The sequence below is a fragment of the Hermetia illucens genome, chromosome 1 (assembly GCF_905115235.1).
Source record: "Hermetia illucens chromosome 1, iHerIll2.2.curated.20191125, whole genome shotgun sequence".
Classification (NCBI taxonomy): Eukaryota; Metazoa; Arthropoda; class Insecta; order Diptera; family Stratiomyidae; genus Hermetia; species Hermetia illucens.
The window spans coordinates 204,020,015-204,038,425 of record NC_051849.1 but is presented as its reverse complement, the minus strand read 5'-3'; the positions used below and the strand labels follow the sequence as shown (position 1 = coordinate 204,038,425).

At 43.3% G+C, this 18,411-nt stretch overlaps 1 protein-coding gene across 1 annotated transcript in view; it reads right to left on the bottom strand.

Annotated features, from left to right (window-relative positions):
* LOC119646226 overlaps positions 1-18,411 on the bottom strand; it is an 88,667-nt gene that overhangs the window by 16,378 nt on the left and 53,878 nt on the right. The window contains exon 2 of the mRNA XM_038046614.1: positions 15,183-15,377. Within this exon, the coding sequence (XP_037902542.1) occupies positions 15,183-15,377 (195 nt within the window). The remainder of the gene's footprint in view (positions 1-15,182; positions 15,378-18,411) is intronic.

The following is an 18,411-nucleotide window of genomic DNA, read 5'->3' as shown; positions in this document are numbered from 1 at the left end:
TGCTCCCGGCTGAGGAAAGTCTGTGAGGCTTATCAGACCGACAATTCGGCTTCCATATGGCCAGGTCAACGGTTGACGCCATCAAATTGGTCACTGGCTTAGCTGAAAATGCGATGCACAGAACGGGTGGCACTCGTATTGTGTATTGTGCTGTGATTACCCTTGAGGTGCAAAATACGTTCAACTCTGCCACTTGGAACCTTATAAGGAGGTCTAAGGCGGTGACTACTGAACCCAGTTACTGCGATAGTCGACAGCTATTTAACAGATAGAAGGCTCTGGTACGACATAGACAATAGAACCAAAGAATACATTTTCGCCGCGGGTGTTCCACAGGGCTCTGTGCTGGGACCGATATTGTGGAACATCATGTATAATGATGTCCTCAATGTCCCAGTTGCTAGCGAAGCCACAATAGTGGGTTACGTCGATGATATAACGGTGATTGTTGTTGCAAAAGACTTGGCGGATGTGGAATTATATTCATCTGAAGCAATCACTGTTATAAAGAAGTGCCTGAAAGATGCAGGTCTTGTACTTGCAAGCAAGCAAGCATGTAAACTGCATTCAAGTTTCAAAAGATGTGCACAGTGTATTTCCATACCGCCCTAAGAGTGTGCTGTGGTTATTAAAACATCTCGCGTCTTATGCAGTAGCCCGCAATGATTCCGATCGACATTTTAGCCAATGAGATGGCACGTATCCATGATGAGCCCGATTCTTCCTCTGATCGACAAATGAAAAACGCTGAAAGGGAGGAATCATTAAGCAGGTGGCAGCAACGGTGACAACAGACCAAAAAGGGTCGATGGACCTACAGATTGATTCCCAGCATCAAGGTGTGGACGCAGAGAAAGCATGGTGATGTAAGCTTTGATCTCACGCAGTTTCTCACGGGACATGGCGGTTACCACACTTCTATAGGTTTAAACTGAATAGCTTACCCAACTGTACCAGCTGCGACGGGATTCCGGAGGACTCGGAGCATGTTTCCTTCCATTGTCCTAGATTCGTTGAGGAAAGGAAGAGTCTAGAGGGGACATTGGAAGGAACGCCAGCACCAGAAAATATAATTGGAAAAATGCATGCATGCCAGGAGAGCTGGAATGCAGTGAACAACATGGTAGGGCAGATTCAGTGCAGATTAACAGAGGCAGAGGAGGCGAGAAAGACGCGGTTGCGAATGCAACCGGAGAGGTTAGAGCCATGTTCACCCCGCGATGAAATACTTTGAGGTGGTTCCGCGGGGAAGAGGACAGGTGTTAGTGGATGGTTTTAGTGGGAAAAAATCCCACATCCTGGGACATGTGTACCAGTGTCTTTGGAAGATTTCCACCTCCGGGAAAAAAAGACAGACAGACAAACATCGACTCGTTATGTTTCATACAAAACCCATAAAAGGAATAATAGGTAGGCCCGGACAATTTTCTCTCCAGATCAGTTTTCCTCACAATTTTCACTCCGGGTCCGGATATTCTCAAACAGCGAAGCTTCAGCTGATTTGTTAAGAACTGGGAACATTTTTTCGAAAATATTGTGAATGTGTGCCCTTGAATCCCTAGGAGGATTAGGGAATGATTTCGACAATAGCTACTTCAATAGATGGAAAATTAAGTGCAGAGAGTATCAACAGAAGATACTGATGAAATCTCTTCCAAATTTGAACTATCATAGTTGTTATCTTGCCATAGTTTAGAAAAATGGACTTCTAAAGTTGACATGACAAACCCATAAAAACATATTACCAAAATAATTTTAAATGTTCAAATGATATATGTCCGTTTTTCTTATCACTGCTTTCCCATCTCTCCACATATAAGTCGTAAATTATAGAACAAATTGATAACCGAAATTCCATTTAATCTTTAGTTTGTCCATCTCAAAACAAAACAAACCACAACAGTTTCCTCAAATATTTTTCAAATCTATTACTTCATCATTAATAAAAATTGTGCCGCATAATCAAGTGTAAATAAGCTGAATAATAAGCCTAATTTATACTTGAGCGTCGGAATTGATTAACATAATTAATTAAAAATCGGGAAGCCAGGAGTGGAGCAAAGGTGTGGTAATGACGATGCTATAATTGAAGCATTATTGTTCTATCAACATCATACCGGCATTGGAGGCTGAGTAAGCAATAGTTTCCCTAAAGATCGCGAATACAATTTACTAAATAGTTTTCGCTGATTTTCAATCTATCTGACTCATTTTCCGATTAGTAATCTGGGTGCGTTTTGGATGGATGAGATAAATGTAGCGTAATGGTCTGTAGGGGATACTAAGGTCATATTGGGTAATGTTGGAAGCACAACTTTCAAGCGAGTTTCTTCAATTTTCAGTTCTTGCAATAGTAAATCAATAATGAAGAAATAAACCGTTTCAACGAATAGTTTAGACGGTGGGAAGAACTATAGTTTTCATCCATCAAAAAGTCCTAACTCGGCCCCCTGTTGTGGAACAGAAAGTTTCGATAACCTCATTCGGGAATGGCATTTACTGGATAGGGCTGCCGATATCACAAGATGAAAACGATGGGTTGACATCTACTCTGCGCAACACACGGCAGTATAGGCGTTAGCACCGCAATTCGAAATTTACCATACAATAGAAAAATATGGGCAATACAATACCTCTCCACGATTACCTACCTTGGTGTTTTGAGGGAGCTCAATAGAGAAGAAACTCCAGGGAACCAGAGGTGAAACCCAAGGTGTGACTACCATGTCGAGACATAAATACTTAGAGGGGTTTAGATGTGGCCATGAACGGTGAACTCTAGCTACCAAGCAACCCTCAGTTTTAACTAGCCCTGATTCAGCAAAAAATAGCTAAGTCGAGATTGACTTACCTTCAACGGTACGACAGAAGTCACGGCAGCCAATTATGATGAAGCTCAAAATAGAAGAAAAATCAAAACTATATTTTGATCCTTACGAACCAACTTTGAGATCGTCGATGGAGTACATGTATCTGTACTGAATTCTCCAATTATTTATCAGTCCTTGACGGACGAGCCGAAGCAAGCCGCCTCTACCAGCACTCCAGGTAAGACTAAAGTCTTATCCACGGGTAAGTATTTTCCCTTGGGGTAAACCTCCGAGCAAATCGTCGCCGATGACAACGTTTTTGGGCAAATCGCCTTCGGACAAATCACAGCCCCGCGTTGTGCTAAGATTAAGGGGAAATGATTTTCCGAAGCTCCTGCAATATCGGTTCTGTGACGATTCCAAACCCTCAGCTCAAAGTTTTCATTTACAACCAAGCCTACCAAAATCGATGGAGGGGTCTTGTACGACGACACGAATCCATTCCGTTTCGGTAGGGAGCGGTGAGAACAGCTTAGGAGAAAACCCCTTCTACCTGTAAAGACTGCATCATCACAAGGCATCAGGCTGGCTTTGAGTCAGTATCTTACGACTTGCCGAGGAAAGCACGCACGATTGGCTTGAGAAACACTGTTTCTTGCATAACGATACGTGGAAAGTTGCGCGACTAACCCTGAAAAGCGTCCTCAGACTGCCATCGTTCAAAATGCCTCCTCCTCCTTCTAGATAAGGAGGGTAATGGCGCTGAGACCCTGGAACAACTTAATGTTCAGAATAACATCAACGCCTTCACCTGGATGCTACCAGTCAGCAAAGCAGGGGGAGAGCCAATAAGCTTGGAACTTTCCTTGGTATTGGCATTCCTTAACCGGATATTGCGAAGGTTCTGGAACAATCCGGCTGCCACTTTTACTCCGGGTCTTGGACTGTCATCTTACAAGTGACGACTCACTAGGCCAGTGAAAGCTACATGCAGCTCATTAGGTACGACATTTGCCGAATAAATTTGTAGTACGTTTAAGCAGGTCCTGCTTTAATCAGTCGTCAGATCAACAGCCACAAGACATTTATATACCTTATATACGAATCATGGGTTATTGGTGGGTGAATTAGAAGCTCAAACTAAAGAAATGCTAACTAGGTTAGCATGCCTTCAATTATGGATCATTCGCAGTGATTCGCGACACGGGAAGACTACACGCAATCGATCTGCTGTTAATTAGTTGGATTATTCATATGCTGGAATGCAGGAAGATCTTCATATTGGTCCGAGGGAAGTCTATTAGAGGCTGGTCCCTGGGGTTTGTCCAAGCATTTGCGGACAATCTAGTCATAATAACTATAGGCAACTTTGTGGGTACAGCATGTGACCGCTCGAATGCAACGGCTTCAAGGTGAAAGTTAGGAAGAATGGACTAGTTAGGTTTACTAACGTCCGGAGCCGCTGATGAGAAGTCAATGGTTAAAACGCTTGCCATCTGTATTTCAACCGATTAGTGTGACGATGAATGGTCAGCGACTACCAACTGCAATCGACATAGCTGATAAGGTCCACCCCGCACTTACGTCAAGTATCGCGGAAACAACATCTTCGTCTTCAGCAGCGGAAACTAGTTTAACGGAGCTAGTCCAGCAATTATCAAGTTAGTTTGTAGAGCTGGGAACAGAGCTACAAACGGTCAAACAGGAATCTCAACCCGAGAATTCGTCCGGACGTAAACGTCCACACTCTCATTCTCGATGGCATTCACAGCCCAGATCCGTTTTATCGTCTTCATGCCGCCTATTTATGTTCGACAAAAAGACCCGAGCAAGGTTACTCGTAGACGCAGGTGCCGACATAGGCGTTTATTCGCAAATCATGTAGAAAGCCACGGTTCGAGCGACGGAACACCAATTACCACATATGGAGTCGCTAACCTCACACTCAACCTCGGCTTTTAACGGGATTTTCCATGGAGATTTGTAATAGCGGACGCTTCCAAACCCATACTGGGAGTAGTACATTACGGACTCCTTCCAGATCTTCAGTATGGCTGTCTTCGCGATTCAACAACTCACCTTACCTGCCAAGGAGAAATGGCAGAATGAACAATCCCGACCATCACAACAATTACTGGAGGAAGCCCTTATTGTGATATTCTATATGAGTTTCCGGAAATAACTCGTCCGGATGGAACTGGAAAATGGCGTGTTACCGAACTAAGCATCATATAGTCATAACGCCAGGACCACCAGAAGATTACTGCCGGGCAATGAACATCGCGAAAAAGGAATTCATTCCATGATCCGGCTAGGATTGGCGCGTCCAGTAAATAGTCCGTGGGCTGCACCTTTGCATATGGTGCCTAAAAAGAATATCGGGTGGAGACCGTGCGGAGATAATCGCACAATCGACATGTGGACTTCCCCCGACAAGTACCCAGTTTGGAACATCGAAGATTTCGGAAAAACTGTCTTTTAAACAATAGAACTGGTAAGAGCATTTAACCAGATACCAGTAGCTGAAAAAGATATACCAAAGACATCATAGCACCCGTTCGACCTTTACGAGCTTCTATTAATGACATTCCTATGGAATGCGGTGCAAACGTTCTGACGATTCATCGATGAGGCTTTGAAATGTTTGGACTTACCTACTTGCCTATATCGATGACATATTAGTCGCTTCATCTTCACGGGAAGAACACCCAGCCACCTAAGAACCCTGTTCCAAAATAATCTGGAGTAGTCATGAATCCAAGCAAATGCGTTTTTGATTACCGCGAGGTCAGTTTTTTAGGATACCTTGTCTAAAAGGAGGAGACATGTCCCTCACCAATCAGCTGGCCCAGTGAATCTACCGAAGTTTGAAGTTTCAAAAACCACACTGGAACAGGCGACGCTGCTTGCACTTCCAAAATCTAACCCACATTTGGCCATTTTCTGCGATGCATTTGACTTCGCGACTGGAGCAGTTCTCCAAAAGCGGATTAATTGCTGGCAACCATTGGCTTTTTTTTTAAGAAAGCTCAGACCAGCGGAACATAAATACGAAACGCACGACCGGGAACTACTGGATATGTACCTAGTGATAAAATACTTTCGTCATATGGTTGAGGCAAGAGAGTTCTCCATCTTTACGGATCACAAGCCGCTAACCTTTGCCTTCCATAAAAAGAACGAGTGGTTTCCACGTCAATTTCGCCATCTAGATTATATTGGGTAGTTTACCACCGACATCCAAGACGTATCCGGTTGCGACAACGTTTTCGCGGACCCATTATCGCGCATTAACGATTTGCAGTCCATTATCGATTACGCAAAGCTTGCAACGTCTCAGTCCGCGGACGAAGAGCTCTAAATGGTCCAACAAAGAAACACAGGGCTTCTACTAAAGCAATTCCAGGTTTTTATCTCACGCAGGAATATGTTCGGCCATCTATCAAAACCGCTTGCAGGAATTGGACGCGTGATTGCAATAATTATTAGCGACCAAAAGTGACTCATCATGTGACTGCACCAGTCGCGACCTTTGCGCCACCATCATCTAGATTCGAGCTCCTTCATCTGGATCTTATCGTTACACCTTATTGCGAGGGACAAAGCTACTGCCATGGCAGACCGTTTCTCAAAGTAGGAAGTAGGACCAATTTCCAATCAAGAAACCATCACAGTTGTCAGGATGTTCCTTGACACACGGATCTCCAGGTTCGGCATACCACTTCGGATCACTACAGATCAAGGAAGATAGTTTGACTCGAGGTTGTTTCAAGAACTTAGCAAACTGAAAGATGTCATAATAGCCGCATGCATGGAAGCATTGCCTATCGTGCTACTAGGCATTCGCACAGCTTGAAAGAAAGACCTCGGCACAACTGTAGCAGAATTGGTGTATGGACAGCCATTACGTCTGCTAAGCGAATTTTTCGCCTTACAGTCCAACAACGCGCAGGTATACCTATATGTGGAATTTAGTCAACGAGTTGAGACAGCGTTTCCAAATGTTACGTGCAGTCAATAGGAGACAAAGTCATATTCAAAGACCTTGCAACAACAAGCCATGTCTTCATCCGTAACGATGGTCCAAAGCGGGTGATCGATAGAACGGATAAGTTTTTTAAAGTTGAAGTGGCCGGACGTATCATTAAGGTATCCATTGATTGGCTCAAGCCAGCTTACGCGATGGCCTACGATATTGAAGAGAACCCGATCTCGGACCAACAACAGGAAGCCCCCGTGCCAATGCTCATTTCCCGGAGAGACACCCGAAAAATCGTTAAAGTTCCCATTGAACAACCTGACGTGGCAAACTCAACGAAATTTGGCAAACGGGTTAGATTTCCTGATCTTTACCAGGCAAGCCTTCAATAATTTAACAATAAGAAGACCACAGATTCACGACACGGCCAGTTGAGCCAATTACTTCCAAACACGTCTGGAATCAGAACTTTTAGTTACCTTTTTTTCTACCGAAGTGCTTCAGACAGCTGACTCCCTAAAAGTTAGCTAATTGCTAGAGGGAGCAGTCATTCGGTAGAAGGGACAGTCAACTCTGTGAACACCGCAATGAGAAGCAAGATCGATATTGGATTTGAATAAACATATCACATATGTATATAAACACAGCTTTCATTTAACTTCTGCTATCTCTACCTAACCTGACAACTCCCGAAGTTTCAATATGTTTCGATTCACTTCTCTGGATGATGTTTAGGTTGCATTGAGTGTTTAAGCTACTTGCGCTCCATTCCTTCCTCCTCAGTTGCTAATGTACTTATGGAACAATGGAACCCACAACTGAAAGCCTCTTCAAAACATTCCACTTGTAACGCAGACTTCCTCTACACTAATCCCCGCAACAATGATAGGCATTCTTTTCAACACATCACTCCAATGTAGGTCGTGGCTTATGACATCATTCTAATTTGACTTGACCAACTAAACTCCATGCAACTGGACTAGACACCATGGCAGTCATGTAAAAGTAATGGCGATAGCGCTAATCGGAATTCTTCTCCCTACAAGATGGTAATAAAGATGTCTAATCATGGCAGGCTCCAGTTAGAGACCAGGCTACAGTGTACAGTGTTGGATTGAATAATAACTTTCAGATTGCAACATGTGGGGAATAGAATTTGAAACTGTTAATAATGCAATAAATTATTCGTATTTGGCCACATGATTGTCCGTATTGGGCCTCATATGAAATCACGGTGGCATTATTCATGCGGTCAAAGTCAGTCCAACTATCTGTGATTTACATCGACTTGGTTGTTGGCTGCGGGCAAATGGGGGCTTCTTAGGGAGATTATACACATGTTCCTCAGAGGTCTGTAAAATGTCAACTGAATCAACCAAGTTAATCATTGGGTAAACACCATTCAACAAAGAATCGCCGCTACTCAATCACTGGAAGGTTGTATCTGAGATTATCGAAAAAGTTCGCCTGTTTCTGCTATCTACTCGTATATCTTTGATTCCACGAAAAGAACGCTCCGCTAATCCTTGAATCTAACGATTTCCATCTTATTCACACTAGAAGCAGCCAAATTTGCCAATATCAATATTTAGTTAAAAATAGCACATCAATAGGCCTTCTGTTTAGCAAATCTGCCAGCCTGAAAAAGACAGACCCTTACTGTAATGTCTATAATGGCCATAACATCTAGATAGTTTCTAATTTGATACCAACTAAATTAGCCAATAAATTTCAGAAAAACGCACAGCAACCAGCGGAGTAGTGCGAAGAACGTTACGCAATCATTTTGGGCAGATTCTGAATTGGTGAGCTTCGATAGGAATTTTAATTGGATTCCATGATTTTTCGTTTTGAAAACGAAAGATTGAAATGTACAATATTTCATACTTGAAATAGATATAAGTATCATTGGCAGATGTTTTGATTGAAAGAAGTATTTTTCAGATTAGTGAGTTAGAGATGAGTTTGAATCGTTATATTTGTGAGATAACTTTTAGAGAAAGTATTAATAAATATCTTCTTTGGAAATTAGCTTGGGGTTCAGATAAGAACAGACTGGATTAAGTTAACATAATATACTTTGGTTTTCATCGCGTTTACTCTAGCTTTTCTGTAGTTTTATAACTTTCTCTGAATATATGTATTTATCGAGCACATGATACTCATTTAGATCTTCATCTTGAGTGTATTATTTTGCTTCCGCATCTTTTTTCTCAAAATTAAAGGCTTCATTTTCAAAAATTGTTAGTACATTTATGATTGAAAGTATGGTCCATCATTGGCCACTACTTTTTCCCAGCAGCAAATCAAACTAATTTTTCACTTCACCGTAAGAACTGATCGACCAGGTCGTGCGGCATTGATCGGAAAAGCAAATGAAGCAATGTCAGGAGGTGGGTGGGGTAGAACTTCTCATTCCAGCGTTTCCAAGTACGTTTTCATCGGTAGTGCCATATGAGAGCGAGCATTGTCATGCAGGAAAATTACTTTGTCGTGCATTTTCTCGAATTCAGGCCGTTTTTCCTTCAGTTCCCGTCTCAAACGTACTATTTGAGTTCGCCTGTACTGGTCTCACTCGGTATTAACAGCTCGTAGTAAACTACACTGTGCTGGTCTCACCAAATGCAAAGCATAACTTGGAAGCAATGAATATTGGGTCTGGCTGTCGATATGATGGCAGGGCCGGGCAAACTCCATGATTTTCTGCGTTTGAGATTAACGTAGTGAACCCATTTTTCATCTCGAGTCACGACACGGTGCTGAAATCCCTTCTGCCCGCAAGCAAACAAAAGCCGTTCAATGTCCCTCGAGTTCAACTCGTACGGCACCCAGTGTTCATGCTTATGAACCATTCCCAGGGATATGAGGTGTTTGGAAATGGCTGTCTGAGTCACATGAATAATGATTCCGACAACTCTTCTTAGGTTTGGCACGAGTCTTCGTCGAGTAAAGCCGCCAGCTCGTCATCTTCAAACACCTTTCCTATTCCACCGCCATGCCAATCTTCGACGTTGAAATCACCGTTCTTGAAGCGCCATACGTATGCGAGAGCATGCGATGAGCCCCAGCCTCAGATATCTTTAAATTGAATTCTTCGTACCTCTAACACCATCTGTCGAAAAACGGCGGATGCAATCTCGGCTGAAACAAAGTCATCATTGACCCTTTTTTCTCCTAACTAGCAATGTAATGCTATGTACATTTCAGATTATAGCACAATTGAGTGCAATTCGCTTAGTTGGTTGACGCAGGGATACGAAGGGAAAATATTGATATATGTAATGAAGTGAAATGTGCACTATTCACATGCCGGCGATTTCGGTCTAGGTTTGAGGTTTGAGGGAAAGAATATATTTTTATTATTTGTCCAAACAGCCAACCGATCGGGAGGATCGAAACGGGTACTAAGTTTTGGGTATTATTGGTTGCATTACGCTATTGTGTCGTTGCTTCGTTCTGGGAATACTCCTCCGGGTTTAAGCTTTTCTTCCGGGTTTAAGCTTTTCTTCTAACAATTCAAGTGATTAGGTTTCGTTTCCATAAACTCGGTAAAGACTCTCAGTAAAAATCGAAAGAAGCTGCTGAGCTTGCAGCGAAATCGTTTGCTTTCGGGGTACAAGTCGCACTAGCCCATTGCCCGCTTGTAGCATGGATAGTTTCTTAGACAAAAGTTTGGAATGCATCGAATGGTCCGAGGCAGACAGACGCTATTTTCTGGGACTACTTTGATTTTGAACGTGGTTTTGAAAGTGGTTCTACGTGCGTTCCGTCCTGTATTAATTTTAATGAAAGGTTCTGGATACGTTTCTGTGTCCTGATGCCGTCAGCTGTAGCTGGGCGATTTCTGTAGACCATTTGTAGAGAAACATTTCTTAGGGCAGATTACCAAGATTTCGGGTACCAGCAAAAAGTCAGCATTGGTGTAAGTGTAAGTGGATTAAGTACAAACGAAGAATTTTGTAAATATGGGACCGATGTTAAGATCTATCGACCATCAACAAAACATTCTTCATGCGAAGATTGCCACCACGTACGGTGATAATCCGTTTTGGAAACACGCTGCTGTGGGAATAGCTATAATAGGAGCACCTCATTCTTTGTTGAACTGCCAAAGTCCAACGGGGCACCTAATCAAAGCAGATGTCAGAAGTTCTTTCGGATAATCGGTGAATGAGGATCTTAAAACTTTTGGGGAGGATATCATCATTGGAGACCGTTTGTCAAAACTTGCATACTAGCACGGAATTGTATTTTCGTGCAAGTACAGACGAAATAAAAACGAAAAGTGAGTTAATAGTGATAAATGTAAACGTTATAAATTACGATTTATGAGAACATTTTGAGGGCATGATGGGCATTTTAGGCATGATGGAGAGGGATGCTATCTATGAGAGCAATTACATGCAGTGCAGGTAAGGGTTCGTAAAGGTGATAACGTGGTGGTAAAAGCTGATCTGAATGTCGACTGACTGAACATCTATTCATCTGATAGATCATACCGCGATCAGTAGTAAATTCAGTAATTATCTGCTAAATGTGCGTAGTAAAAGAAGTAGTGATATCAGCCTCGACAGGAACCATCATCCGATGGTCGTTTACATTCGCATGTTAACCACTGCCAAAGTCAATACGAGCCTTATACGCGATCCGATTGTCTTCCAGGACTGGGAAAACTTTCTTGCCCTGTAAGTAATACAAACTTCAGCAGTCCACCCGAATATATCAATCAGCACTGGGCCGTCATTGAAAGTGCCTTTATGAAGTCATCAGCCCCATCCCAAAAGGACCCCATAAAACACGGCTGACTGCAAAAAATGGAGAGGCCAGTCGATAAACGATAACGAGTTGATGGCTGCGAGCGGGTGGTAAGTGCAACGCGTTGAAGCTCCGCTACGAAAAGGGCAGCATAGTGCGCCGGGGAAAAGGGGATTCCGCCCTTGCGTTGCTCGGGCTGGAGGCGTTTCGTGGGTAAGCATAGCGATGACTCTTAGGGAAAAGTCTACTAGATATACAAAGGGAAACGAAGGCACGAGACAACCTATGCTGCGCTTGATGGGTGAACTATTATATTTTCCAGATCCGAATCGTCGGTGGCTCCTGTCAATCGCGTGGAAGGGGAGGGGGAAGAAATCATGGCGGGGCTCAGGCCTTCGAAGTAACCTGGCTGGGATGGCATGACTGGCGAGTGTGCAAAGTCGATCGTCATGTATTGGGAGGGCTATTTCACTGCCTTCTGGAAGATTGATAGTGTTGTTGTGCTTTTGAAGTCGCCAGGGAAAGATAGAAGTAATTCTCAGTTTCACAGGGTCATATTTCTTCTCTCGGGCTTCGGCAAGGTCCTGGAAAAGATTATGGTCTAGGGCTGACAACATCCCATCTGCCGTCGGAAAAACAGCACGCCTTTCAAACCGCCAAATTTACCGACGTCGCTTTGATGCATGCCAAAAATTTTGTTGTCCTTTGTGTTAGTAAATACGTCCTGGCAATCCTTTTAGATTTTAAAGGGGCATTAGATTACTTAAATTGGTCGTTTGTGTTCGTTCTTGTTGTCGAAAGTTCGTAAGTAGGGCTGTCAGGAATCGACTTTTTGCAAGAGATACTTGGATGATAGGAAAGCACTTGTCTAAGGTGGTAATGAACGCGTGTGTGGCTTAATGTAGAGGGCAACTACTCACACAGATCTATCTCAGGGCTATTTATAGGAACCCAATGATGGGTGAATTATTCTGCAAACTTTGTTTGGTGGTTAAATGTGTTACTTACGCGGACAATCTCCTCATTCTTGTTAAGGGGAACAGGCTACTTGAGTTCTATCAGGGGTAAAGCGGGTGCATGCCCATGGTTATTGCATGGTCTATTAAAGTCAGCATCGCGGTCTCAACGTTGCGATGTTGCTGTAAGGCAACCCACGTCTTGGGTCTCTGATTAAGTTGAACGGAAGGGGACTCTTTATTGCGTGACGATGCAGGAAATTAAAGTGTTCTACGCCTACCAGCGAGTGACGTTGCAGGCGTGTCTTCCTGTATGTCGCCCGATATCAACCAACCACATAGCCAGTGATACGCTTCAATGGAGGAAATTCCTCGAGCGCTGCTTCATATGTGGTGTGATGGGCGATTGACCTTAGTGGCCGTGATGTACGGAAACCAGTTCCATGTATTTTGCGTTAGTACTGCCCTGTGAAGTCTTATGTCCCACGATGTACGCAGAGCGGCAGTTCACTAACAAAAAGACTTCATTGCGGTTCTGTGTACTAGGGTGATTCCAGTCAATCCATTAGGGAATGGTTCTTCACGTATTCGAAGAGGACGATCAGATACGAATCTGAAAGTAACTCAGCTGAAATAGCTGTTGCCACGAAGGCCCACTGGAGGTTGCCCGGTACAATGGGAACAGAGATGGTCCACTGAAAGCATCTTCAGTGTTCCACAAGAAATGGAGGAGTTCTCGGCCGATCATTTTCAATTGCCCCCCTTGTAGGAGTTTTATGGTGATTCTATCCATATCGCGGGCATGGCTCCTTGTAGACTCAATGCGTAGAGTTGCCCTGTAAAACTCGGGGATCCGTACTGTTCAACTGCGACAGCGGTGTTTGAAAGTCCTCGCATCAACTGGTATGAATACTGAGCTGGCAGTCCTAAATCAGTATCGTGGTTTCAGTAACGGCAGAGCTCTGATTATGGTCTCCAAATCCCCTGGTGGGATTACATATATCCACACGGCAGGTACTCACGCTTAACCCCCAGGATCTTCTTTATGTTCGAGATAATCTTCATTCGAAAAAAAAACTGAGTTTCACGGCTGGTGGCCCCGGATGATAGTGGGTTCTTTCAACTAACAAATTCCCTTCCGGCTCTTCACTTTTGTTAATGAGAAGAATTCCCCGATTTGAAGGCTCGTTAAAGTGAAAGAGAGTAAGGAGGTCTAGATTTTTCAATGAAGAAAAGTTTAATTGGTTATATACTGCTGAAGCCATAAAGGTCATTCTTTTGATTCGATTTAATTTAATCACGGGCTATATCGGCGGACACCGGGAATAACCAGTTAAGTTCACTTTCTCTCAAATGGCGTTAGGTTGATTTATGGCTAACTACGGCATTCCTTCCATGGGCAATGCTGTAACTTAAATTTAACAAATCTAACTGTTGAACGTTCGGTACGGCAGGCTTTACAGGATTGCAGTGCTGTTCATACCATAAGTAAACTTTACTAATTATGAATGAAAGCTCTCCCAATTAATTGCTCCTTGACACCGAACAGTGTACATTTTATACGTATTTTCTTACAAGACCCCATGGGAAAGAATTTTAACTACTTTGTAGAAAGTTTCTATTGGCCATTAGGATCTCTAAGCTCTGCTACTCTGAATTTTACTTATCCTTTTCGCTTACTTTACACCACCTTTTCAGAATAAGGTAACAAACTTAAAGACCGAAACCAATTAGGAGCAGGCATTCACTCATCTACCATAAGCGTTGAAGTTCAATAAAAATATTATTGCGCCAATTTGAATGGAACTTCGTACGAATTCTGTATGCGAAATGGAAATATTTTTGTTAAGTGGTGTCATATGGTCTTCCATTATATAATGAGTAAACTATGCGTTGAATTATGTATCGTAAGAGATCTTATATAGTAGCTATCTATACTTGCATCTATTGCAAAGCTTCCAGTTCTATCATAATATATCTAACCTTAAGATAAAACTTCAAATATTTTTCAACGACCTTGAAATATTGCATGAAAACTATTAGCTAAACTAGATCTCACCACCTCGCACAATATAGACCCAAATGAAAGAGGATCATTTAATATTAAAGTAATGGAGACGAAATATAAAACGCAATTGACCGTCGTAATCTGCTTTGAACAATTAGTGCAATGAAGTTAAGAATGCAGCGTAAAGTGCTCCATGGAGTTAGCTGCTGTTACGAATTGAATAATTGAATGAGTTTACATAATATATCTAGTTAAAAAGATACCCTGCCTTGTGCGGTCTGTGTGAGCTGTTTTAGCGCAAAGTGTTTAATGGATTTTAAATTTTTTATGATTGCCATTTGAAATTTACTAAATATTTCGTGATTTTCTGAGAAAATTGTTGAAAATTTTGTTTTGATTAATAAATCACGATTGGGATTTAATGATTTTTGTTGTAATTATTAGAGATATTTTGTTTCGGCCATTATATTACATGTACAGTACCAACAACATGACTAGGCCCATGAAATTCCTACGAACTATAAATAAAAATTACTAAGAATTGCCTGCTCTTAATAAATAGCAATATGGTCACAATCAATCAGTAGGAGAGCCCTACTAAACCCTTCAATTTTTTTATTGCAGTTTCGAATCATATCTCTCGGAAATAATGATAATGACTTCACAAAACTTACCTTTTTGAATTGTCTTTTTGCAAGCAGGTTGTGCATTTGGTCCAAAGGCACTTGGTCCACCAACTGGGTACGAGCATTCAACGAGGGCACTCTGGTACGATGGGTTCTGGGTGTAGTCTCGTCCTTGGAAAGGATCGTTACAGAAGTTGCCTCCAGTTGCGTCACTGGAACATCTCCAGCATCTTAAAGCATCAACTGCAAAAAAGAAGATAAGAATTAGTCTTTTCGTTACCCTAGCTAGAATCCTTGTTATTTACCGCATTAAAATTAAAGTAAGTGATTTGAATTTTCGAAACTAGAAAGGTGGGGGAGAAACTATACTTCTTAAAGTCAACTTCAGACTCAATTTCTCAGTTTGGAATACAATCGAGTTGGAAGAAACTTATGAATCATTACGCCAACTTTAAAGATGGAGATAATATTCCATTTGCTATTCTAAGGCTGGGACAGAAAGACCTGCTTCAACCTCCTGATCAGGTGGATCATGTGCGGATTCCTGACGTTTTTGGGAAATAGTAGAAATTAAGGTGAAAGAATGGAGTGGCCACATTATTGAACAAAAGTAAGTTCATCAACTGACTGCGAGTTCTAGAACGAGAGTATTCAACACGGGTCTTCCTATCTATCTCTAAATCTGAAATAAATATCTTCTTGGACAGTGGAACATAACATGTTCCGGGTCCTCGAGTGTAGCGGAAAATGCGAGACATGAATGGATGAGTCCCCACATCCAATCCGACGCGATCCAAGTACTTCCTGTATCCACCGAGTCCCGTAAGGAATTGCGATAGGTAATTCAATTCTCCATGTTTGCGCTCGACTCATCTTTCAATACACGGGATCAGTGCATGGGTCGGAAGTATCCCACCGTTGCTTCCATCTCTTCTACAGCTCCTTCCTAGTGGCCTTTCGGAAGCCCGCAGTCACTTCGGATGAATTCACCCTCCTCCGATAGAGACGGTATGTCTCATTCGCTAGCAGATCCAAGGGAATCATCCCCGCGAAGACATACACTGCCCTACCAGATGCCGTCCTATACCCACTGCACAACCTCAATACGATTGGCGGCTATGCCGAACTTAACCTTCCCTAGCTCAATGTGTTATCCAGTTCGCACGCTCAGACAGGAGCCGCGTGTAGTAGGATGGATTTCACCACCCCTGCAATCAGCCGGTGACTAGATGTTGGCCCTCCAATATTGGGCACCATCCTTGCTAGAGATGAGCTAGCCTTTGCTGCCCTTTCGCGCGCATAGTACAGGTGCCCATTGAAGCTCAACTTGGCATCGATTATTATCCCCAAGTATCTAATGATCGATTTTGAAACGACCTCGTAATTACCAACCCGGATTTTGACGGTGTTGCAGCGGCCAGCAGCCGATGCCTCACAGCCTATGACCATTGTAATGACATCGACTGTGGACCGCGCTCTGTAAAACCCGTACTACCACTCCGATAGACCACCCGCTAGATCGACAAACGAACGCAGCCTGTTGTAAACCACCCTCTCCATCATCTCCCCATAATGTCTAAATGAGAGGTAGGGCAATATGAAGAGAGCGCGCCAGGTGGTTTTTGGGGTTTAAGGAACAAGACCAACCTCTGCCTTTTTCACTGTTCGGGAAACACTCCTTCCACACACACTTTGAATGTTCTTATGAACCATGCCAACTTCAGGGCTTTGTTCGGAATCGCATCCAATCCCGGAGCCTTACTATCCCCAATTTGTCCACAGACCTCCCTTAGTTCCTCCTCGGTAACCCCGGGTATTGTGAAGACGCTCTGTTGCACCGTTGGTTGAGGTCCACTTTTTTCCTGTTGTGGGAAAAGAAGTGCGATTATTTTGAACAAGAATCGTAGGCACGTCACTCGGGGTGATTTTTCTCCACGAATCTTGTTGATTACAACCTTATAAACAGCGCCCCACGGGTTTGTATTTACTTGAAGGCACATCTGGCTTTCCTTTGGTCCTTTGGCAAAGCTTCCTCGGTCGCAGACATGATGCCCTCAATAGCGCGATTTCTTGGTTCAACCAGTAGTTTGGTTTCCTATTGTGGTAAAACTTCCGTGGTAGCATTGTACAGTCAAAGGCCTTATTTACCCATTGAAATAACTGAGTCACTTTTTCCAGCGACATACTGTTCGGTTTGTAATCTCTTTCTAAGACCACCCAGCTATCTTAGTTTTTCCGCTTCTTTTGCTCACTCGACAGTCGCCATCCCCGGTCCTGACGTCGAGAAGGATGGCCTGGTGGTCACTGTGGGTGTAGTGTTCACTCACCCGCCAGATCATCCCTCTCGCCAATGAGGGACTGAGGTAGGTCGGATCGAAGATTAAGCCTAGCTCTCTGCTTTGGAAGGTGGGCACGTATCCAACATTGGCTTGTAGGATGTCCAGCTCCGCGAAGGTTTCATCTTCGGCGAAGATACCCACCAAGGGATTCAGTTATTCCATCCTACTCCGTTTGCCCGGATTCTAACTTATCTCACCTGCGTCACCCGCGTGACTTTGCCACATGACGCTTGGGCATGTCTGCTCTCCATCGCCGTAATATAGGACAACTTAATGCCACGTATCAGAAGTCTGATATTTTGGTAGATATTCCGCCTCTCCTTAATGAACTTACAGAGTTGATTTACGCGTCAGTCCGGAGACTCTCCAAATTCTGTTCCGAGTTCCGAGGCGAATCTCGACTGCCTAGGATGTTGCACTCAGTGGTGACCTCCCAAGTTTTGAACTTTTGGATCCGTTGTAGATCTCGTTTCCACTCCACTAAGATCTCTTGTAGCGTTTGATGCCAAAGCAGTTAAGTTTACGGTCGCTGGATATCGACGGCCGGGAGCCCGCTTGCCCATTCCCAAAAACTGCCGGCACTGGGTCTCCGAAGCCCTTTCTCGACTTCCATATTTGGTTTGATTTCTGGGTGTCATGCCCATAGTCAATTTTGATCCACGGTTGAAAGTTTACTTCCCAACTACCAGGCCTGCTCATACACGTACTCTCCTTGTCGGGGCATGTGCATGCCTATAACGTATCCACACAGCATTCCCTTATCCGCACGAAGGACGCGCCTGATGGGAGATTTGGCAACTCCCCACAGGCCAAAAGTGATACCTAAGCTCAATGAACTTTAACGTAACTATCTTCCATACGCCCAACCAAATTCCAAACGTCATTCTTTAAGGCCTTAGAGGGCTTTGTGATATTTTTGCAGCTTCTTTATTAAATAC